This window comes from Fringilla coelebs (assembly GCF_963513975.1).
Source record: "Fringilla coelebs genome assembly, chromosome: 1".
Taxonomy (NCBI): domain Eukaryota; kingdom Metazoa; phylum Chordata; class Aves; order Passeriformes; family Fringillidae; genus Fringilla; species Fringilla coelebs.
Genome location: NC_140028.1, coordinates 27,232,195 through 27,257,830, shown reverse-complemented (window position 1 = coordinate 27,257,830; position 25,636 = coordinate 27,232,195). Strand labels below are relative to the sequence as shown.

At 37.4% G+C, this 25,636-nt stretch overlaps 1 protein-coding gene across 1 annotated transcript in view; it reads right to left on the bottom strand.

Annotated features, from left to right (window-relative positions):
- The window catches only part of MMP16 (matrix metallopeptidase 16), a gene marked incomplete at both ends in the record, with an annotated part of 163,000 nt that extends 137,613 nt beyond the window's left edge, over positions 1-25,387 (bottom strand). Inside the window, one exon of the mRNA XM_084213146.1 lies at positions 25,256-25,387. Within this exon, the coding sequence (XP_084069272.1) occupies positions 25,256-25,387 (132 nt within the window). The remainder of the gene's footprint in view (positions 1-25,255) is intronic.
- Positions 25,388-25,636: the final 249 nt, after the last annotated feature.

Sequence of the window (25,636 nt, the reverse complement as noted above, 5' to 3'; positions counted from 1 at the left end):
AAATAAAGGTGATAAAGAAAGTCTTAATGAAAAAAGAGAAGAGTACTTGTTGATTATTCACAGAAAATGTGGAGTTTATAATTTGGTATAGTCAGAAATCTGTGTATTTTTTCTTCTTCACTGTAGTGCCTCAATACTGTGGTATTCTTCTGACAAAAAAGACTATTTCTTTTTCTTTTTTTTTATTATTAGCTGTCTGTCTTTGAATTATGTCATATATCTTTACAGGTGGCTTTGTAAGATCTTCGTATTCTTGTATTCTCTTGACTGTAAATGAGTTCTGTGTTGACTAATTCATCTTTATTTGCAGCTGGCAGATGCAAAGATGTTAGCTACACTCAGGAGACACTGACACGGGAATTCTTGAAATGGAGAGGAGTTACAATTTTCCCTTTAGCAAATTATTGCATGTTTCATTTTCATGAAATGTGAGTCCCAAGGCAAAATGAGATTATTAGACTAACTTACTTGCTTTCAAAATAAGAACTTAATAGTCAACATGCAGCTTTTTATTTCTAATAATCTTAGCTAGCTAAGTTTAGTTCACGTAACTTCTGGTTAAAACAAAAGCAGAGTGCAAGGGAACAGAGTAAGCCTGGCCACCTCATTCTGTCCTGCCTTGGATTTACAAGCAGACAGAGCTGTTAGGGTGATTCTTCTGGTTGAGGATGAAGCTGCAAAGAGGACTGGAGCAAATGTTAAGCTCCTTTGCGAGCCACTGATGGTGGAGAGTAGCACTGGTAGCATTTTGCCAAGTTAATTCAGGAAAAAATCAAGCACCATGCTAAGCAGGCAACATTCTTTTTGCTGGTTCAGATTTCATGCAGAAGGTCAATTACATGTTGCCCTTTCAAAAATGAAAGGAGTTGGTCAGTCAAGCAAAAAAATATACCTGAACTTCAGCACCGTGACAAAGACATGCTCCCTACTGAACCCACTGAACAGCTCATTTGTAATCCTTACTTAGTGATGTTGTACAGAATGGGACATAAGATGAACTATTCTATTGCCCAAAAACATGCAAAAATATACCAGGTCCAGGCTAAAAACTATTTTAAATATTTAATACACATGACATGAACAAGATCTTTAGTCGGTGGTAGTATGATATCATCTCCCTTCCTTAGAAAGAGTTCTTCTGAAAAAGAGGACTTTTGAGTCATGTACATTCATGTAATGGTACTCTGCCCTGAAGTACATGCACAGGAAAAACCCTTTATAGACTAACCTTATAAAAATCAGGCTAACTGGTAAAATCTTTCTGCAAAGTCTATGGTGCCAAACCAAGAACTGTACACTTGATGCAATAGCTTTTTCCCCAAGAATCCAAGTTTTCTTCATACCTACAGCAGATAATACTGCTGGAAAAAAAAAGAACTCCTGTCTCTTCTGCTTGCACTCCCTACCTGCACATTGGCCTCAAAAACCAAAACTGCAAATAGGTGTTTAGGGTTAAATATGTGTAACCAAGTGCACTAATACTATATAATGCATACAGAATAAAAGTCAGTTGTCAGAAAGTATTGACAACCGCCAAATATTTTTTAACAATCATCCAAATACACATAAACACAGAAATTTTGGGCATAATTATTTCCAGGCTTAATAATTCAGTGCATGACATTCTCAAACTCTTGTCCTAATTTCTAAGAATGTGAATTGCTAAATATGGAAGAAAAAGTTGTTTGAATTAAAAGAACATCAAAGGAAAACTAGACTATCACATTACTGAATTATTATTCTCTTATTTTCTGTTCATAAACACAGACAAAATGTGGGAATCCAACATGGACAATGATAAATAGCATCAAGAGCCTAAATAAAGGAAAGAGCAAGTAATGCCTCCGCTCGCTGGTGAGAACCCTCGAGCACGTTGGTATAAGCAACTGATGTCACCTCACTGCTCTCCTCAGTTACTCACTAGGAGCCTGTTGCTGTATTTTTTTTTATTCAGCAGAGCTAAATAATTCATCATGGCACAGCGTTTTGTGAGCAGGCCAGACTGCAGGCAGCAGGCCAGGACCAAGGTCGCCATGGAGACCTGCATGCAGCTTCACCTCCCTCCCTTGCAGGGAGAGCCTCTGAAAAACGGCATCCGCTGAGCAGCCCTGCTCATTTCAGCAGTGAACAATAGGTATAATAAAAGAAGAAAAGGAAAAAAGAAAGAAGCAGCAAAATAAGGATATAAAAGCATCTTCTGTAGCTGTGCTGAAAGACTGAAATGACAAATGAGTCATTAAGCAGTTCCTATTTGGACTGCCACAACTATTATTTTACATGAAAGAAGTACTAACCCCCCCCATTATTAGTAAGAGCTATTGCTGCTCTTCAAACAAATAGGTTATCCTATACAGTGCAGATGGAAAATTATTAAAGATAGATTTTCTTTAGAACTCATTCTTGTTACTAAAATAGAGTTGGAAGGGTAAACTGAAATCCTAACACAGAAATAAGATTTATTGCTTAGATTTCTTTTACCATCTTTTGCATAGTTTCTGTCGAATACTGATTTTTAGAGTTCTCTCACCACTCTTTAAAAAGACAGGCATATTTATTATCAAACACAAAAAATAGCAGTCAGAAATGGAAAAACTATATTACATCAAAGAGGAAAAATGCTTTTGAACTGTGCTTTTTGAAGGGTTGTTTTATTTCTCACTAAATGTTTTCCATTAACATGAAACCAGCATTTTTGTATGCTTTATGAATGAAAAAAATATATTGAAAATATATTCTGGGGTATTTATAGTAGATCAGGTTAACTTCATAACCACTATTCTTTCTTTTTTTTTTCCTGATGTGTAGTGCTGTTCCTTGATTATCTTGTGCTGTTATTAAACATCACCTGTTATTATTTTACCCAAAACCACCTCAAAAGCAAGAGCCTGGTCATGTTTTTATTAGCTATATAAAGTATAAACATTAAAAAAACTGTATTCTGCAACCTTCTAAACTTTTTGATTCTTTTTTTTTCCCCTCACTTGTAACCCTGTTTACTCTAGAAACAGCATAAAACCCCTTCCACTAGAACATTCCCATGTCCTCAAGCTTACACATTTATTGGAAAAAGTGATTCTTTGGAATGCTGACATCACATTAATACAGTGTAGTACTATATATACATAGCCTTTGCAAGCCATACTGAGCTCTCTATAGGTGATAATGGGAAAATTTACAGTATGAGACCATAAGTACATAAGTGAGAGGACCACATGACTTCTGTGTGGTAAACCTGAACCTGAAAAGAGAAGAGTATATCTCTGACTGCTTACTCTGGAAGGTCATACAGAGCCTGGAAGGTCTTACAGAGCCTCCCACTGCCTGCCATACACACTCCTGTTAGGGTTGCAGGATCAATTCTTTTTTTTTTTTTTTTTTTCCCTCTATAACTGTTATTCCCACCTTTTGCTTAGGCTCAATGTTTTCCAGCAATAGTATTGTCTATCACTTCTCATTAGAGATTTTTTTTTACTAAACACTGTAGTCAAAGTACAAGAGGGCTGAGTGGAAATAATTGACCTCTTCTGATTTGCAGTATTCCTACAGAGATTCTCCATGTACAAAATTAAGTTCATGAAGAGAAGTTCTTCTACATTTTGCAACAGTGCTTCCTCTGGCAATTACGTGTATGTAAGCCACACAGAATTTGAGACCAGATTCTACTGAGGTAAGGCTGATAGATAAAAATTGGAAATTAGTGCAGTTTCTGAAAAACAATTGAGGAGATAAAAGTCAGGCAACCCCTGATTTCAGAACCATCTCAGTCCACCCACCCAAACCCACCCTATCAACAAATTCACTTTGTCTTTGCTATCTAACTATTAGGGATGCAAAAGAGTTTTAAAAAATACTTTTTCACATTACAGAGAAGATTTTTTTTTTCAGAGTAATATATTGGCATAAAACAATTCAGAAAACTGACTCTTGTCATCACATATTTTCTGGGCAGAAGGCACGTGGGATATCTTATCACTATTTCATCACACCAAAATCAAGATTTCCCTTGTCTAGAAAGAGCATGTTAAATCACAAAAAAATCTCTGCTGATGTTCTGACACCCTTCAGACAGAAAAATAAAACAAGTATAGTCCCTTTGCTCAATTATGAAATGCTTGAAAACCCCTAAGTTTAAAGCCTTGCAGCTCAGATAGGGATAGAATGATCTGTTGCTGGAACACCAAAGGCCACTTCAGGAGGAGAGAAGACCTCTGAGGGGAGTTTTCCTTCTTGATGATCTAACTGCAGCTTTCTAAGCCAGCTGGCCATTACATTTATTTTCCATCGGCTTTGACAGGTCTGGTTTGCTTCCAAGGCTGCACACAGAACAGCCTGGTTATCATGGATCTGAAGACCTCATTATGAATGTGTAAAAAACCCAGATATGGTAACACAAACACCAGCAAGTGTTGGACAGCTGAGGAAATGTGCTGATGATTTTGATGCCCACACTGATCTAAATGGACTAGAAGAGATTTAATTTTGAGTCACAGAATATTCTGAGTTGGAAGAGACCCACAAAGATCATTAAATCCAACTCTTAAGTGAATGGCCTGTATGGGGATGGAACCCCCAACATTGGGGTTATCAGCACCCTGCTGTAACCAACTGAGGGAATCTATTACAGAGTCAGGCCTTTTATCCCCTCCTGAACATGCACAGCTTGCAAAAAGAAAAAAAAAAGACTGCTATTCACCTGCCTTAAATTTATCTATTGTCCCAGGAATTTTGCACTTACACCCTTGTAAATCCTTGCAGTTACTTATGTTAGTAAATCTCTTTTTAAAAAACTGTTGCTTGTAAAAAGGAAAAAATATTTAACAGCCTAATTTATTTCAAAAATGTGCAAAGATATAGCATAAATTCTTGACACATTTTTCCTTTACAACATCTTTTTCCTTTAGCGTAAGTGGACTTGGGGAAAGACACAGAAAGAACAATTAGCATGAAAATTTCCTAGAAAAAGTTGTAACAGATGGATTCAGTGACTGCTGAGGGTATATCTCAAAGAAACAAAGGGAACACAGAAAAATCACATTTCATGACATACAGCTTCGTCTTATGTTATCATGATCATGTGGGACACAGAAGACATAGAAAATGGGTTCTTCAGACAGTTTTCAGCTACTGGTCTGCTCTTCCAAACTTCTCTGGGCATGAGTCCTACAGCAGATCTAAATGTCATTTACAGACCTCAGGATTCTTTTAACATAGAAGAGGGCAAATAAATAGTTATTTAGATGAGGTGTATTAATGTTCACCTTGTCCCAGAGCAATTACTTCTTTCTTCTTTATCCTTTCAGGAGAAAGGAAAGATGAGGTAGAATTCACAAGCTTACTCTGTCAGAGGAAGCCACCTCTTTAAACAGAGGGAGGCAATTTTCTCCTTTCTTTATGGTTGCTTGGGTCTCTTTCCATCTCCAGGTTCCTTTAGCATCTCTTAAACACTCTGATGTTAGTTATTTGATCCCTATTTCTTTTTACCCTGTGTAACCCTTGCAGACAGAGTGGCTTATGTGCTAGTATACACAGGATTTTAAAGGTCATTAAGAGAAGAATGTGTGACACTGTGGTCTGACACTGTTCTTCCGAAGATATAAATCACGATGTCTGGGTCTGTCTCTTGTAGCAAGGTTCGGGCAGATTAAATGACATCAGTTTCCTTACATATATACCTATGACAGACTAATAAAAGCATATAAGAAAAATCCTATTTGGGACAGCGAGGGCATACTTTTGTCAAAGGTCTGCTGCAGTTTCCCAAGGCTAGAATAGTAAATATGTATTGGCATCAAGCATGGTGTATTGTGGCTTGCTTTTGACACAAAGATCACCTTAAAAAACACCTCACTGAACCTGAACTTCAGGAAGCCTCCTGAAGCAAGAACTTTTGGATCCATAACATGATTTACCACCATGATAACAACTTTACCACCACACCATAGTAACTTCTATGGCATGTGATAGATCCATAGAAATCACTGGGATGGTGGGCATTCGTCAAATGGGGTATTTTAACAGAAGGATCACATCTAGAATGTAGAAGTGGTACAGACTGGAGTCTTAGAAAGAACTATGGGACTGTGACAGAGTGATTGAAAGAGTGTCTGGAACAATGACTAACATTTTTCAACATATATATATATATACAAGGTTTCATAAATGCCCTGTAAAATGCTACAGAAAGTGCAGAGATAATACTTTTACTCAGCATTATTACTGTTACAAGAATTAGTTTGATGACATTTGTCAAGCATTTGGAACAATGGCACATTTATATGCAATAATACAAAAATACAGGATGCAGAAAGGACATCTGACCCCAACTGATCACAGAGATATTCCATGCCATTTAGTGTTATATTCAGCATATAAAGCTGGGAGAAGAAGAAGGTACAGGGGGACACTCAGGATTGTAGCAAGTTCCCAAGTCGCTGTTATGCAAGATGGAGCCTAGCATTCCTGGGCATGGCTAAACCATGGGAAGGGGAGAATACCCTCTTAGCTCTTCTCATTTGCACAGCTTTTGCTTTACCTCTACAACTGCCTTTACCCAAACCCACAATTTTTCTCATTTTCACCCTTTCAATTCTCTGCTCTATCCTACTGTGGGAAAAGTGAGATGTGTAGGGCTCAGCTGCTTCCTCAGGGTAAGCTAAGACAATTGCTTAACACAATGTGAGGCTGACTAGCAAAATGAAATACAGCAAAACAGATTTTATAGTTCAGAAAGGATCTCCACTAGATCTCTGTCCAAAAAGAGTAAAGTGATGTAGGTTTGGATCTACTCATGCACACATTACTTTTCTGTCTTTGGATATGAGGATTTTGGGGTTAGGCATAGAAGTGTATGATTGCTATTGGGAGCCCAATCAAGTATCAGGCACAGCAGGTAGAATCAATAACTATCAGGATATCAGTGTTTTACTCTGTACTGTAGGACAGATACCCCTTGCATATCACAAACTGCATCCCAGAGTATACATCACTATAGTGGCATGAGTATCTCATATATTTTAAAAGAAACACTAATTTGGTCCTTGGCTTAAGAAAGAAGCAGTAACACTGCTAACGCCATTGAAGTGGCACTGGCGCAATCATCTCAAACTCTCCTCATCCACATGGAAACAACAACAAATAATTTGTCCCAGGAGCAGCTCAAGCAAAAAGGTTAGGTCAAAGTAACAACATTTATGCCTTGTTCCACTGGTGATTATTCAGATCACAATAAACAAATTTAAGAGAGAATAATTTCACGTTGATGCAGAAACCATGTTCTCATTTATATAATGATGAAATACAGGGACACAGTCTGTATTTCAGCACAAGCTGCATCAAGGGAAATACAGGTTGGATATTATGAAAAAGTTTTTTATGGAAAGAGTGATAAAGTACTGGAATGGCCTGCCCAGGGACGTGGTGGAGTCACCATCCCTGGATGTTTAAAAAAAGATTGGATGTGGTACTTGGTGCCATGGTTTAGTTGAGGCATTAGGGCATTGGTTGGACTTGATGATGTTGAAGGTCTCTTCCAACCTAGTCACACTGTGAATTCTGTGAAAAATATTTCTAGTGATCTGGTATATATCTACCTGGTGGATATAGATGAGTTAAACATATTGATAACAATATGCCTCATTTGTAAGTGGCTTAAATTTAGACACTACCATAAAAATTTCTAGACACTTTATTGAAAGGATTCTTAATCAGGTTTCCCCATCTCAAATACTTGTGTTGCCTCACTTGATATGTTTTTGCATTTTAACATTTTCAAAATAAAATAAAATAATAAAATAAAATAAAATAAAATAAAATAAAATAAAATAAAATAGTCTTAAAAATCTGAAGGTAACTTTGCCAAGCACACTTGAAACATTTCTGGAAAATCATCAGCCATGTTACCATCCTGCAAGAAATACTCCCCTGAATTACAGCTACCCCATAGTCTGCAGCGTTCAAGCTGCACCACTGATAAGGATTAGTAAGAACTGATCCTGGGAGCACAGAGCTAAGTAACATGAAGCACTCTAGCTGGTCACAGGGGATTCACAGCTTCAGACATTACCCCTCACACTTGAACTGAAGGCTTTGTAAGAGAAGCGTTCCAGGTTAAACCACAGGCACACAGAGGTCATAGTAAAATTCCTGTTGTTTTCAGTCAGGACACAATTTCACTGTAGGGATTTCATTGTTGCTAGTCTCACTGTATTTTCAATATCCTTTCTTCTGCTTAGAATAAAGAAATTATGTTAAAAAGCAGAGAGAAAGAACCATATAATATAAATTATATGGTAATAACTGTATTTACATAAAGAACAAGTGAGGATCTGAAGAAGTGCAATCCAGTAACTCTGAGTTCACTTTTAGAACAGAAATTGTAAATACTTCATACAGCCCTATGTATAAACTTTAAAATTCTATGCAGCATAGAACCGCCAGATTAACTTCAATTCATTGAGAACAAAACAAAAACAAAACCAGCAACACTGTTTGTATTGCTGATATGACAGAGAAAAATTTTACACTATTAACATTTTGTTTATATCAATTTCAAATCAGTTAATGCTACATCACACAGCAGTTTCACCTACAAGGTCAGACATTAGAAAAGTTGTTCACAGAGATTAAGAAGTGTCTTTCAAAACCAGAATGGAGGGTGTCAGATCAAGAGAAAACATTTGACTTGTGTAGGAGTAATAAGCCCAGTAGGTATCAATAGCTTGATTTTGTTTACACAGTTTATACTGAAGGCAGTATTTCACAGGCTATCAGAGCAAGCAAACAGTATCAATGACAAAAAGCCACTCTGGGCTTTCTCCTTTCAAGATCCTGACTGGTTCTAGCCTTCCTAAACACAGTTCTCAACAGCATGCTTTACCAGATCAAGGCTAAAGTCCTCTGCTGTGTCCCAGGCTGAGGTTTATAAAGAGAAATAGAAAGGAATAAAGCAGAGGAAGACTCTAAGCACTACTCTGAATGTGGTCTAAAAGGCTAATATTGCTACACCATTGCTACTGCAGGAGTTCAGAGGGCTGCTAGCACATGAAACAAGTTGAAAATCCCAGCTCAGTTCCCAAAAAATATAGAACAGATCAATTCTCAGCAGCATTCTTCCTTGACAGTCTTGGGAAGCACCAAACAGTGATGAGCCTTGGAAAACTCTCTTGACTTACCTCATGTTCAGCAGAGGAGAGTCCAGGAATTAGTTTCTTCTTTTTCCTGAATCAAATCCCAGATATGAATTGTGTCATCAGCATACAACTATCCACAGGCCCCAAAGCGCCTTTGATTTTCCAATAAAGGGTAACACATTTTCCAGCAAAATTTCATCTACTTCGAGACTTTACCTAAAGATACAGTGAGGTGACAACGTAGCATTTGCACTATCCACAATCTACAGTCTAATGGAATTTGTGGTGCAAACATACCAACTGCAGGGAAATGTTTCACTTGAGCCAGCCGTGTCAGTCATGATCTGAGGCAAGAATGTTTCTGCTTCAGCTGATTCTGTTCTTTCACCTCCACACTTGGGTGCTCCTATACTCAGAGAGATCCTTTGTGGGACTACAGCTAAAGAGCTGAATCTGACCCAATTAATACAATCAAAGTGCAATGCCCCTTTGCATTACCTCTTCTGCTTTTTCAAAAGTGAAAGACACACTATCCACTGCTTTTCTGACATATTACAGTCTGTTTCTCTTTATCTTTTTGAAATTCATTGCTGTCTCCTTTCTACCCAAGAAATGTTTTCTTAATTGTAGGACAGAAATGAGGTGGCTGATTTAAAATACCCTCTACTAAAATATATGTGGTTAAAATAATGTTAAATTCCCCATCTGCACTCTTGAACAAGTAGAATCCCTATCGGCAGGTTTTCCAGAGGCCATCCTCTCACTTTCAACTCCTGATTCATGACATGAATTCAATCAGTATGGTAATTTTTAAGTTTCAGTTTATATTGTTGGCAGTCAACTGTCCATAGTGTTGTGTCATCCTCCCTTCAACCAATATTCATTGACTATGTATCAATCAATGCATTTTTCTCGTGAAAATATTACCTAAGCAGTCAGCTACTTAGCAGTACTAAGCAGTCCTGTCTTGTTAAATTTCATATATCTCAATCAGAGTGAAATAAAATAAAACAACAAAATAAAAAGGACCAGACTACACAACAGAACGGAGAATTTATATTATCTAAATAATTATCTAAAAAATAATTTGTATTATTTAAATACTAGTATCTATATTAAACTCCTTAGTTCAAAAATTAATGTTAGTTTATGACTAAAAGTACAGGTCACTACTGATACTGGTACTTTGATATGATGCTTTTGAAGGTCTAATCCTAAACCTCTGCAACACTGGTCCTACCTCACTTACAACCCTATTTTTGTCTCTCATAGATGCTACAAAATACCAAATCAAGAGTACAAAGTCACACAGTTTAAAAGCAGTAATATCTGTGTTTTCCTATTCCTACTGGAGAAGCTGTGACACCTATAAAAATAAAAGCTAAATTTTGGAGAACTACCCAATCCCTGCAGCTACAAAAAATTAGCATCTAAGTCCTAGAATCAAACAGGCATTTCCTGCCATAGTGATGCACAAGGTCAGCCAGTTAGCTACTGTAAAATAGTTTAAAGGTGTTATGCAAATTGTGTAATGCTTACAGTCACCATATAATGAAAAACAGTGTTTGTCAGCAGTTAGAAGTACTTTGACCTTATGAAGTGGCAGGTTTTAACAGGAGCAAAAATAGCAGCAAATACAATTTTGAACACAATCAAAACTGAAAAGAGGTATGAAGAAAGCAGTGTGGTTAGTGTTAGACAGCTTTTATGTTAAACTGTTGTAAAGCTTCTTGAAGACTTGGCTTACTGTATAAAATGAAAATATTGTTTCCTCTTTTACTGCGAATTTCTCATTCTTGTTTCAAAAAGAAAAAACAAAAAGAAGTGAACCCAAGAGCTCAAAAAGAAGACAACCAAAAATATTCTAAAAGTCTTTTTTTATGATTTTCAAATGAGTATGGTTGATTCTGTGGGCATTATTTACAATTTTCAGCATTAACTTAAATGTTGTTGGAAAAAAGACACTTTCACACACAGTGACTGAAAAGCGTAAATGACAAAAAGCAACAAACCAGGAAATCGTATTGATGCAATATAGCCCATATTTTTGGTCTAATATAACAGCTATAGGGTTCTTAAGGTAGATACACCAATGCAGAAGAATAAACTTTACAGTGAATGGCTGCCAGTAGAGCCATCAGCCTCTCTGAAGGAGAAAATTACTGTTAGACAGAGTATAGAACAAGGAAGGAATCCAGTCCATTATTGCTGATGAGTAAGGTTATACATTGTAAGGCCCCACACCAAATAGTTAGATTCCATCTCAAGTTAACTTTTTCTTCTCTGAATGACCCCACTACTGTTCTTTTCAAAAAGTGCTTCAAGAATAACACCCCTCTAATGATTTGAAACTTTCTTCAAACTACAAGATTTGGCTTATGTGTAGATAGTGCATCTCCATTTCTTTTTGTACTAATTTCATCCCTTAATATAGGTTAAGTCTATGGATTTTCACACCAATATTTATCTTAAATATTTAATAAACATTCATTATAAATATATATTATAATATTTTTATATAAATTCCCAACATGGAGAAGAGAAGGCTTCAGGGACCTTCTAGCAGCATTCTGATACATACAGGGGCCTACAAGAAATCTGGAGAGGGGCTTTTGAGAAAAGTATGTAGTGACAGGACAAAGACTTCCAAATGAAAGAGGGCAGGTTTAAATTAGACGTCAGGGAGAAATTTTTTTGTGGTGAAAAATGGTAGTGAGAGACTGGCAGAGTTTGCTGAGAGTTGTGGATGCCCCATTCCTGAAACCTTCCAAGGCGAGGCTGGATGACTTTGAGTAGCCTGGTCTAGTGGAAGGTGTCCCTGCTCATGGCAGGAGGGGATGGAACTAGACAATCATAAAAGTCCATTCCAACCCAAATAATTCTGTGATTCTATGATATAATTAATTTTAAATTAATAATTTAAAATGTTTAGTAATTCAGTACTTTTCAAATTGCTTGGAGTAAAACCTTGGATGCAATGAAATTAATGGCACAATCTCAACAATTCCATGAAGTTAGTCTCATCTAAGTTTCCCAATGAAGACCAGGTATTTTACCAGGCTGCTAAGTACACAAGTAAACAAATAACACTTACAAAAAAGAAAATAATTTAATATGGGTGGATTCTCTTTATTCCTGTCTCTAGTTTCTTCATATAACTGAAACATAGGTAGTATATGAGCTCCAAAAAAAAGAAAGCATAAAGGAAAATTATATTCTCCATTTCTATGTAACTCTAAAGGCTCTTTACTTCTTTCAGCAATTCTATGAATTCTTTGTTTCAAATTTAAAAAAGTAACCTTTTTTTTTCATGAGTTACTTTAACAAACACCATTACACAACTTTCAACCACACTTTTAGCTATTTTATTTCTAAAAACAAGTTTAAACCTATAAAACCCTCAGACTGCAGGACATTTAAAGTTAAAAGTCCCTTTTTCCTTTTCTAGCTATCAGGATAAAGCTAACAGGCATGATGAACTTCTCTATTGTATTACTGGAAACAGGACATGAGAAAAGCAGTAATTGCTTTAGGCTCCCCTGTCTGTTATCACTTGTAACTTTTACAAAACATCACAGAATATATTGTTCCAATATTTTAAAAGCTTAATTTCACCTTAAGAATCATTTCTTCTGGTGCTGAAAATTTAGATAAGGAAGCAAATATTCATAAAGACATTAAAACCCCCCAACTTTTAATGAAACAGAATTTTTATTTTGAGCAAAGTTAGAGAAAGAATATACTTCTATAGAACCCAAAACTTTTGGTCCAAATTAAATTGACATCACCTCCACAGGAAGATCTCGTATATAGAAAAATTCTCTAATATCTTGGCATCTTGGAAATGGCATCTAAGCAACTAATCTAAGAACAACAATAACTATATCTGACTGCTGGGAAAAAGACTAAATTCTCTCAACAGTCAGGAGAAATGATGGAATTATTCACAAAGGATCTAAAATACTGTCTTATCTCTAAATGAGCCTGTGAGTGCCAAACAAGAGTAGAGCTATATATTACAAAGGAAGCTCTTCTGGATTAAAAGATAGCAGATATGTCACTCTTTCTTCACAAAGGCAGACTTAAAAATCCACAGCAGATCTAGTCTCTCTCTAATTACATGATAGCAGAAAGCTCATTTAAATAGTATATCAGGTAACATACTCAAGTATTTCAAATTTTGGATTTAAAAATGAAATAAGCAAATTTACAAATACAAGCTGGTCAGTTACACCCTTAATCTGACAGAGTTAAAATTATCGTTTTGAAGACCTAAAGCAAGTGGTATAAATAAATCAATGAAATTTCATACCTGCCTATGATGAGATCTGAATTCTGGTATTAACATAGAAATGTAAACTTTGGTTGACTTAATCCCCATTTTGCTTTACATAACAAAAGTACTTGAAAACAAGATAATTTTTCTTAAAGGCCAAGAGCTCTTAGCCAAAAAAATTATTAAAATGTAATTTTCATTTTTATCTTCTTGGGGATTGTCTATCAGGCAATAGACACTTAGTGAGCTTATTCTTATAAAATATATTTTCTTATTACTTGCTTTTTATAAAAATGCTTACTTGCTTTTTATAAAAATGCTTAACATTCTGTTTTCTCCCCTCAAGCTGTTAGGATGTTTGTAAGTTTAAGACAGAAAGCCATTAAAACCATTTAAGGTAACGCACGAAATAACAGTCAAAAAAAAAGCAGTAAATTTATACAACCTGCCATAAGTGTTTGCTCTGAGTTAGGTAACGTGCTTTACATGGATTTGAACAGGTCAGGCCCAATCTCATTACAGCTGAAGGCAAAACTGCCTTGTTACAGTACAGAAATGTGTTCTTTAAATCCCTAACTAAATACTTAGAATACGTGAGATCCTTAGATGTGAGGTAGTGTTAACCTTTTACACTAAGGGATGAATCTATTTAATCGTGTGCAGAGCATCAAAGTGACAGGGTAAAAACTGTAGTGACATAAGGATGGAATTCTATTCTTGGTTTTGTCACGAGTATAGGTGTCTGGTGTGATCTAGAGATGAACTACATTAACTACATTACATCCAGGGGATGGGAGATACATCACTGGATTTTTTAGGAGGCCCATGATTTTCTGGAACAGTATCTAGGCACCAAGCAAGTCATACCACAGGGCCTAAACAGCACCAGCGCAATGAATCCTACCACTGCAGAGGGAAGGGATTCAACCCCAAATCACGATATTGGAATGCCATTGTCTACCCTGGGGAGCCCAGCATCATTTAAAACTAGAAACAGGTTTCAGTTACCTAAATAGAAGTGTCTAGAGTCATATGAGCTGACTTAGAACACAGAGACTGGCTTCCTGTGCTAGCTTAAAGAGGAAACTTTTGTTGGTCCCGTGTTATTTCTGCCAGCCTTGTGCACATCTTGGCCAAGGGCACTTTAAGAGGCCCTTGATACCCACATGTGAGCAACTTTATCATGCTTCTGGTCAATACCAACAGGAGAGTTCAGAAAAATACTCCAAGTCACTCTGAAACAGTCATAAGGTGAACAGAGAGTACAGGAACCTTGATGAAAAATATTTAGTCTCCATTTCTATCATACTTAACATATCATCACAGCAAATCTTATTTATCTTACCCTCTCCCCATTAATTTCTTAACATCCAGGGGTATGTGAGCAGTATGGATGCCTGTTAGTGGTGCCCAATATAAAACATTAAAGGCATGGAGCAGTGCATTTTTATTGTATGTCATAAAAATCCACAAATACTCAAATACAAAAGGAGGAGCTTAGGTATTGTGATGAAAAGGAAACATGAATGTTTGTGGAACAATTTACTTGTTTAAGAGTACATTCACTCAAAAACAGAACAATTTTTAATTGCGCATTCTTTGGTATTTACATTCTGATCCAAAATTGATTTATTTGTTAAGACTTCTAAATTTATTTAAAACCACTTTGAGTATGTTTGGGTTACAAAAAAAATCTTATTCAAACTTTCATTCTGAAAGAGACTGTGATGCTCTTTATCTTCAGTTATTTAATGACATCCTCCACCTAATCCTAACAGTGTGGTCTACCAAGTTTTGGTACTCATATTTTAAAAGACCAAACCAAACAAACAACAAACAAAAAAACAAAACCTAAAAAACACTAAAAAAAAAACAACCACAAAAAATCAAAACCAATGTTCAAACTGTTATATAGACATGACTTTCATCTTTTCTGCTCTGGAACTTTCTTTTGAACACAATCACTTCTAGAACCATTATATAGATTATTAAATTGAAATGCTGTATTTATATGTTATGATACCCCTCTACTACACTTTATGAAAAAAAAGTGAAACAGTCCCAAGATAAAGAAATGATGAAGATATATTCCTGGCTCTTTTACACTGCTTTTCTTCTATTGCTCTTGATATGTAGCCTGGAAACACTCTTCACTTAGTTCAATGACACTTGTGCAAGCTAGGTTACAAAGACGGATAAACTGCAGGATCCATCATAATGGAACTGGACACACAACCTGGATCTTCAGCTCCCCCAGCAAAATGCCTCAGTTACATCACACCCTTTTCCCTACATATTTGAAAACACATGCAATAGAGAAAAATATAATAAAGACCTTTCCAAAGATGGCATTTCATGTACAAGTAATGAAGGATAGAAGTATCAGAGCTCAGCACTTCATAAGCAACAAGAAAAACCAAACACTGGAACACTCTCCTGGGTTGGTTTGAGGTTTTTTTAATTATTTCATTTTTCTAAATACATAGAAGCAATGAGAGCAAAAACAAAAAAAAAAAAAAAGCCTCACATGCCTAGACCAAATTCATTCAGTACCGTTAACAGTATATTTCTATTACTTCTCATAATAATAGTAATACATTTTATTGCATGAAAGATCATTTCTTTCACTTGCAATTAAACACAAACCACAACACAGACAGATAAAATCTGTCAATTTCTCTGCAAAGACAGTGGGTCAAAGCAATTTCCTAGAAGAGCATCACACAACCAATGTCTGAGGTAAAAATGTGACAGGATCATCACCTTCAGATCCCCATGCCATACAAAAAGAAAGCAATTTCCTCTGTTGTACACTTTGTAAATATCCGCCAATACATTTAAATACAGTAACTTCCTCCCCATTGAAAGGGAGGCTTGTTTTTCTGTTTTACTATCTATGTTTCAAAGAAATTGATAATTTTCTTTCTGCCTTTCAGCTGGTAATTTTCTAAGAAATTAAGTCTTCCCCTTGCCCCCCTTGCCAACATCTATTTCACATCTGTAAGTGAATTTGTGATTACATCCCAGCAAAAAATGAACAGTACCAATGAAATAAAATAAATTCTTTCCCATAACATAATGAGAAAAAAATACTAAAGACGGGATTTTCTGAGGTTAGCATTTTTTTCCCCGATATCTATACAGCTTTGAAACCAGTTCAACTGTTTTGTAAAAGAGAAAAACACACAACACAATCTTCATGAATTACAAATATGTCATGAGCGGGAAAATATGATGAAAATTGATATAGATTTGTCTTACAGCAGTTACTTTTTTCCCCCTAACTGTGTCATGATACTTGTGAGTTAATACTATCAAAAGCTCAAAGAAGAGGGCATCAGTCACAGAGGAACATTTTTTCCACATAATCACAGAATGGGTCAGGTTAGAAGGTACCACAGCGGGTCATCTGGTCCAACCTCCCTGCTCAAGCAGGGTCATCCCAGAGCACATGGCACCGGATTGTATCCAGATGGTTCCTGAATATCTCCAGTGAGGGAGACTCCATATGCTGTTCCAGTGTGAGTAAAGTTCCTCCTCATATTCACATGGAATTTCCTGTGTTGCAGTTTCTGCCCATTGCCTCTTGTACTATTGTTCAGCACCCCTGAGCAGAGCCTGGCTCCATCCTCTTGACACCCTCCCTTCAGATACTGATAGACATTGATGGGATTCCCTCTCAGTCATCTCTTCTCAAGGCTGAAAAGGCCCAGATCCCTCAGCCTGTCCTTGTAGGAAAGATATTCTTGTACTGAGGAGGCCAGAACTGGACACACTTCTCCAGATGTGGCCTCACAAGGGCTGAGTAGAGAAACAATATCACCTCCCTCAACCTGCTGGCAATTCTCTGCCTGGCACCCCAGGATACAGTTGTCTCAGCCACAAGGACACACTTCTGGCTCATGGATGGCTTGTTGTCCCCCAGGACTCCCAGGTTCTTCTCCGCAGAGCTGTTTTCCAGCAGGTCATCCCCAGACTGTACTGGTCCATGGGGTTGTTCCTCTCCAGATGAAGGACCCTGCAGTCACCTTTGTTGAATTTCAGATGGTTCTTCTCTGCCCATCTCTCCAGCCTGTCAGGGTCCTTCTGAAGGGCTCTCAGCCCTCTGGGGTATCGACCTCACCTCCCAGCTTTGCATCATCACAGAACTTCCTGAGGAGGCCTCTGCCCCTTCGTTCAAGTTATTGATGAAAAGTCAAACAATACTGAGACAAGTACTGAACCGTGGGGGACATCACCAGTGACAGGCCTCCAGCCAGACCCTGTGCCACTGATTACAGCCCTCTGGGATCTGCTGTTCAGCCAGTTCTCAAACGACCTCTCTGTCCACTCACACAGTCCACACTTCCCGAGTCTGCCTGCGAGGATGTTGAGTGAGACAGCTTTGAAAGCCTTGTTGAAGTCAAGGTAGACAATATCTACTGCTCTCCCCCTCATCTGTCCAGGCAGTTGTATCATCATAGAAGGCAATAAGGTTGGTCAAGCATGATTTACCCTTAGTAAACCCATGCTGACTACTGCTGATAACATTCTTATCATCCATGTGAATAGAGATGGCCTCTTTTCCAAAGCACTGAGCCAACCAGAATAGAGGCAATCCTACCAAGTGGTAGCAGCAGAAACATAAATCTACTTCCACCCTGGCCGCAGAGTGTAGATGCTCTTTTTAAAATGCAGACATAAGGAATTTTTTTCAATAATCTTTACAAAGACATTTACAAATACTCCATAACCCGACAGTCTCATTCTACACTGCTATTCCACTCAAGGGTCAATCCTGAAATGATTCATAATGAATTAATAAAGAGAGCAAAATATTTTCATCCACAATCACAAAGCAATTGTTGAATAATATGCTTTATGTTTTTTTTCAACATGTAATAAAAACTGCTGTTGTTCTACAGAGAGAAAGCATCAAGTGACTTTAATGTTCTTCTTATTGCTCCACCTGCACATCTCCTAGCACAGCAGTTTTAACTCTAGAATGTGAAATCCCTTTCCCAATGACTGGATTCAAGCTTCAATCTTCAATACTTGAGATTGGATTGCCTAATATTAAGCTCTGAAATCAACGGGACGTAAGTTTCCTAGCACCCCGAAGCCTTGATTTTGAAATTAATAGGAGTTTCTAAACATGGCAAAAATACCTGAACAAGCCCCTAAGTCAATTATATGCTGTAATACCTCAAAAGGTATGCTAGAAACATTATTATTACAGCTGAACTCCTCAGCTGGTATAAACCAGATGTTAATAAGCAAAGAAATATTGTAACAACAGTTTTGGTTAATAAGTAAAACTACAGAAATATTTTTTTCTTCATCTGTAATTTATGTCAAATTTAATTCATCACAGAAATAAAGTGTTGCCACTTAATTGCTCTTAGTGTACAGCAAGATGCTTACAATGAATGATGATAAGCAGGAACATGAATGAACAGTTGCCAGGCAACCAATAAATAAAGGTTCCAAATAGCATGACCTCTCTTTAAAGGATAAAGCTCTAATCATAATTATTTTTCAAATCCATTTCAGTGCCAGCTAAAATCATGTTTGCAGCACTAATCCTGGCCTTCCTCATAGAGAATGAAACCAAATCTGTCATTTGACATATCACAGATAACAAATTAAACAGACTTAACCTGCTCCTTCAGATTATGGTCAACAGTGCATTTTGAGGATGGCAAAAAGGTTAGACAATAAAATGGAATCTGAAATAGAGAGCTGAGATTTAAGCAATTTAAATAGGGTAATTAAAATAATTTTTTTAAAGTTACATTATTTCCTAAGGATCTTCAAACAATATCAACACAAAATCCTCCAATGTTTAATATCATAAAATGATCATTCCATAAAGTACAAGAACAAGACAGAGTTTAAAATATTAAAAACAGATGCAGTTTGAAATGTTTTAAAATCTATATAATACCACATTCTATCTTTATAAACTCTTACAACACAGTCTTGCTGAGTGCATAAGCAGAGCTGAGGCGCCTAGAGCAAGCACTGACCTTTTAGATGGATTCAAATAAAACTGACAAAGAGCAGCATCAATCTTAAACCAGTTAAAAAACACAGTATATCCACTTTGAAGAAACAATGAATGGTTATGCAGGAGTTTTACATTATGCCTTCCAAATAATGGAATTGGGCTTGTTCAAGGTTTACTGGTTGGCCAATAAATACTGTATTTATTTTAGTAAGCTCTCATGTCAGAAAACATTAGGAATACATGTTTTTGCAGTTTTATCTTGCACTACATAAGGTGATTACATAAATCTCTTTAACCATTTTATTTCTTTTCTTTAGTAAAACTGAGATTCACTAACAGCTGTGATGCATAAACTCTAAACTGACAAAAATTTACAACAGGAAAACAAGTTGAACTACAATAATAAACAAATATGTTTTGTACCTAAGCTATAAAATAGTATGTCAGCAGTGAAGCCATAAGAACAGGCACCATCTTTCTGACTTGTCTTTGCAAAAATACAGGCAACAGAATCCAAGAACTTCCCTGCAATGTCAGTAGCACAAAATAATCTCACACTTTACAGTAGTAAATGCACTCTAACAACAAAGTAGTATTTTTTCACATGTGTTTCTTCATATCAAATGAGAGCCAGTTCATTCTATAGTAGGTATTTTCTTTCTTTGAGAGAAAAGCATTCTGTTGCCTTCATCAGACACATAATTTTCCAACTATTTTCCACAGCTAGACATATCTGCTCACCAGAGATATTTATAGGAGCTTTCCTTTGTATCTGTATTTCATAAATAAGCAAACAGGAAATATACCACATTCTATCTATGTTTTCCTTGACTAATATTTCACCCACTAATCATCACCTGATTCAGTAACTCCTCTCCATTTTTGCAATAATTTCAGTTTGAACTCCTTGTTCTAATGAAAGTCCAGTTCATTTCATTGATATCCTATGCAAGAATGAAATTCAAAATTTAAGTAATTGAGAATCATGCATACTAACTGTAACTTAAAATGGTGCAGAAAACCCTCTAAATTCCTGTTAGGATACATGGCACTATTGATAGCAAAACCACATTAATTGCTTTTCCATGGTTTTCAGCTTGCATTTTAATGAACTATAAAAGAATTGTATGTGCCTATAAACCTCACAACCAAGACCACTAGTTCAAAAGTGTGTAAAAAGGTGCTTTGGAGGATTTATTCCCCTCCCAAATGTTTATTCCTTTTCAGATGCCAGCTGAAGAATGAAACTGGTCTGGTTTTAAGCCTAAAAGACTAAGAGCTTATGGAATAAAAGGTCATGCCTTATCATTTAGGAGGAGCTGGAGGCTAATTGTGAAGTTTATTAACAATGAAAACAATGGGGTTCTCAGAAACTTATTACCATGGAGGAAATTGATGTTATTTTTCTGAAGTTTGGATTCCACTGTGTTTTGTTCCACAACATGCAATTTAATTACCCCACTTTTGAAAATGGGAGATGACTGTATTGTTTTAAAGATTTGCTCACACTAAAACAGGAGTAATTTTAAGACTGTCCCTCGGGATTCAAGTCTATACATTTAGCAATAGAAGGAGGAAAACAGCATAACTGCCAGCTTGAGGAGAGAGATGATGAGGCATGCTTTCTCTGTAGTGTTATCCACATTACAGATACAGTCAATGAAACTAGGTGCAATTCTAAAAACACTTTCCTCGACAGGGCTTAGGCAGATACTAATGTAAGTAAGAGTAAGCAGCTTTATGTTCCGGAGATCAATCCTATTCTAGATGCATGCTGATCCTGTCTTCTGATCAAGATTTTTTGTTTCAATAACCATTTTTCCCATAACAAAATGGGAAACATTTGTTGTCATTTTTTAAATATTGGATATTTAATAGTTAATTAAATATAAACATACTTATTATTCAAGTACATACAAAAGCTAATGGATGACATCAGGAGATAAATTTGCAGAACAATACCAGCTCAAACAGTGCAATATTGTTTGGTTTAGGAAAGCAAATATATATATGAATACACACTAGATGCATATATAGATAGTGTCTATAGACACTCCCAGTAACACACAAAGGAGTTGTATTTGAGCCACACAAAATTTTATTACTATAGTGAGGAGCCCAGTAGGAGAAAGAAGGCAGTTTTTTGCTCTATCACTTTTTAGTGACAATTAGCCTCTATGTGTTTGATTCAGTCATATATTTGGAATGTTCTTTTTGTAACTGTTATTCCATTCAATCCCATTCATTGATGGACATCTCCCCCTGCTAGTGTACAGAAAGAGTTGAAAATAGCAGCAAAACTCAACATTGATGACATAGTCTTTCAGTAATACACTTAATGAAGTTACTGTTTCAGACCAACAGTTCTGCTCTAAAAGAGGGAGCTAAGAGTGTAGTCCTTAGTTTTTGTCATGATGTCAGAAACAAAGTCTCACAAAAATGCTACTGATAATCAATGAACTTTGAAAATTAATGCTAAGAACCTTCCTTTATATATGACTAAGTGATTCCTAAATTTCATCATGATTTCTTAACCTATCAGTCATACACTTCTCCCATGAAGCTTTAGCACAAAACTCTCATCAATACAAAGTGCAAGCGTGCCCCTCTCATGTACCATACTCCATGATCTGCAACCTATTCTGTTGTGGCTATTACATGAGATACTGTATTCATTAATACATTTCAGGATAGAGAGGAATTCAGCTATCATTGGAACCTTGAGGAATTCCTCCATTCAGTTCTTTGGCCAAAAGAAATTTTATGGAGACACAACCAAATTACAAGGAACAGAAATGTTCATACAAGCGTGTAAATTTCAGCTTTGTGTTTACTTTTAAAAGGAAACATTATTATTTAATGTCTTTGAGCTACAGTAGTATCTCTCTTAAGAACTGCCCTGGCTCACATCACTGAAACAAACAAACCAAAAAATTCAACAAGACTGTACAGATTTTACTTATCAATCAGGAAAGTGAATTAAACAAGACAGAACAAGAGGAAATAAATCATCTCCATATTTTATAATGTTCAACAGGTATTATCTGGATTTTATTTAAAGACAAGAAAGAATGAAAAGTAAATCTGCTTTACAACCACCCTAAGCAAATTTTTTCAGTGACATTTCATTCAACTATAAGTACACTACTTCTTTCCTGAAGCCTCCTTTGCATATTTATTCTTATTGTCATAAGAAATCTTTGTTACATTTTCACAATTTACTCTGAAGTACAACTGCTTTATGCACTTGTGCTGACATGCAGAGTTTTACAGCACAATACATACTTGCTGTTGCCAAGTCCTTTGCCTCAAATTTCCCATGCTTTTAGCTTTTGCTGTTCCCAGCAAAAAGAAAATTGAATTTTCAGCACTATCCAAACAATGTGAACACAGCAATGGCTGTTCTGGGGCAAATGTGAAGTTCATTTAGGCCACTAGCAGCGGTCAAAGGCAGTGATGTAGGAAATAGCCCCATATTAGGACAACTCTCAAATAATACAGCAATCCCCCGGAACACTCTTCTGGCTCCCAGCAACATGTGGCTCAATAACTTACATGTGAAAAGACTGCAAGAATTGCTATATGATAACACTCTTTGTTTTCAGCAGGGCTGGAAAGAAGAGCAGAAGATGGCATACTTCAAAAAGGAGAAATATGTGCCCTTATCACACATACATGCCACTTCATTCTATCCAACAGTGTTTCTTGCTCCTGACATTGCCTTTACCCTCAAAATGTGCTGTTTTCCATATGGAAGAGGTGGCAAAAATGCAAGTGTTTCCCTTCTTTCCTCAGAAAACCTCCTCCTGACTGGAGCTGGCCTCCTGTTCATATTCCACTTGACTAAACCAATCTCTTTCTCTTCCCACACTAGCTCCATCTGCCGCCCGTCTCTCCAGCAGAGCCAGATGCCAGCAAAGCAGACTGCTGTGGGAGGAGAAAGTTCTGTCGCTGGAATTTCATCCCTATACTCTGCAGGGGGCCAGCCTGTGAAGCATGGGGAGGATACAGAGAGCAACTTCCTCTCTTCCACACTCCTGCCCCTGCTCATCAGTAAAGAAGGCAGCTGAGGACATGAGCAGAAAGATAATAGACCAATGTGTGCTCTTAAATATGCAGTTTTAATATTCATATGGCAGAAGTCTCACAGTTGTACTCCAGACCTGAGCATGGTACACACCAGATAAACACGTGAGAAGACATGAGTCCTGCTCCAAAGACCTTACAATCCAACAGAGCAGAGATGCACATTTGTGATAAGGATCAAATGAGTGACTAGAGCACAGATGACAGAGAAAAAAGTCTCAGATTTATAATCAGGAGAGATTTTAATGATGGAGTAAAAAGACAATACTTTCTGGAGAGATGCAAGTCGAAGAAAGAATCAATGGATGAGTGCTGTTAAGCTGAGAGAATTGCAAAGGAAACTGCCTGTAGAGAAGAAAAGAGTAGGATGGAAACAGACTTAGAGAAAGAAAATGTGGGTTCTTTATACACTTGATGTGATCTTGCATGAAACAGAGGGAGAAGACATACAGGTAAGAGCTTTAGATAAACAGTCTAGTAACAGAGGAGGATCTGCATGAGCAATCTTGTCAGAGAAAGAAGCACGAATGTGTGTCACTGAGTGAGAACAAGAGCTGATATAAAATAAGCAAGTGTGCATATGTGTGAGACAGGGACACAGACTTCATTTTTCTAGGAGGAAGAATCATGGGAACCCAGGAGACTAAAGAGAGTATAAAACAAAAAAGGCTGGTGTATGGGTGCACCAGAAAGTTTTGAGTGGAGTTGGCAGGACAGAAGACAGTGAAGGTACAGAGTGACCTAACAGAATACCACAGTTATGTATAAGAGTTTGAAAAGAGCAGATATAAATTACAGAGACATAGCAGGAAAAATCAATAAGTTGAATTGACAAGGAAAAGAAGAAGGAAATACACACATCACATTGCTGTAGAGTAAGGGATCACAGAAGAACAAATGGAGTGACAGGATAGAGAAAAAGGAGGAAAGAATGTACTCAAAGATGCTAAAAGTCAGTAAAGAAGCACTAGTTAAGTGAAAGCATTATGTAAAAACTCCTAATGGGAAAACTGGGTGTGTAGACAAAGGTGACTGGAAATGGATGGTCACTGTAAGTATAAGCTCTTAGGGTTTACCCCATCTTGGTATCCCCACATTTAAGTTTTCATTTTCTCTCGGAAAAAATGCTGTTTCCTTGTCTTCCACACCCCCTAACTTCCGAGCTGTAGTTGCACCTCTGTGCCATTTGTTTCACTATTTCTAGTGGCAACTCTTTTTCTTACGTCTACATGGGAAAAAGCTCTTATTTTTATTCAGATACTCTACCACAAAGAAACGTGTCAAAAATCTCAAGTTTCCTTCATCCTGTCCCCATAACGCTCTTTCATTCATTCTTCTTCAAAAAATAAAACCCCGAACCAAACCAAAAAAGGTTGAGAAAACTCAGCAATACGGGGGTATCTTAAGTCCAAGACATTCAGCGAACCTTTCCTGAGCTGCATGTACATACTGCGCCCCAGGTTTCCTCCGTGCCCGGGTGAGGGTTTCCCGTCTCCCGCGGGCTGCGCTCCAGCGCCCGGCATCGCGCTGCCGGGATAACGGGATCTCCGCCTGAAACGCATCCATCAGGCGGGGCAGCGCGGGGAGGGGAGCTAGCTACCGGCTGCTGGAAGGAAAGCCTACACAGACGTATGCCCTGGCTGCTGGAAGACATGGCTGGCTGGCTGGCTATTTGATTTGATTTGATTTGAGTGACATAAAAAAAGGGAAGGGAGGGAAGGGAGGGAAGGGAGAGGGGAAGCACACACGCTCGCACACGCATCCGGCTGATCTTACCTCCACATTGAAATACTGCTCCGCTTTGCACACTGTAGCACATAAAATCCAAATGAAGGTTTGCAAGAAAAACACCCTGGATTGAGAAACGAAATCCAACCGGCTTCCAGTGCTGGATGCGAGTACGATCATAGTGAACTGTGCTTCAGCGGGTGGAAGACCTCTCTTTCCCTCTCTTTGCCTTAAACAAATGCACAAAACAAACCAGCCTCCCCCGTGTCGGTGAAGAGCCCGTAGCGCAGGTTCACCCACAGCCGGGGAGGAGGAGGAAGAGAAGGAGGAGGAGGAGCAGACACTTCACAGCACAGGCGGCGGCGCGGCAGGGTCAGCTCTCGCTCATCCTCACCACCAGCCCCGTAAAGAGGGAATGTGGCGTCCGAG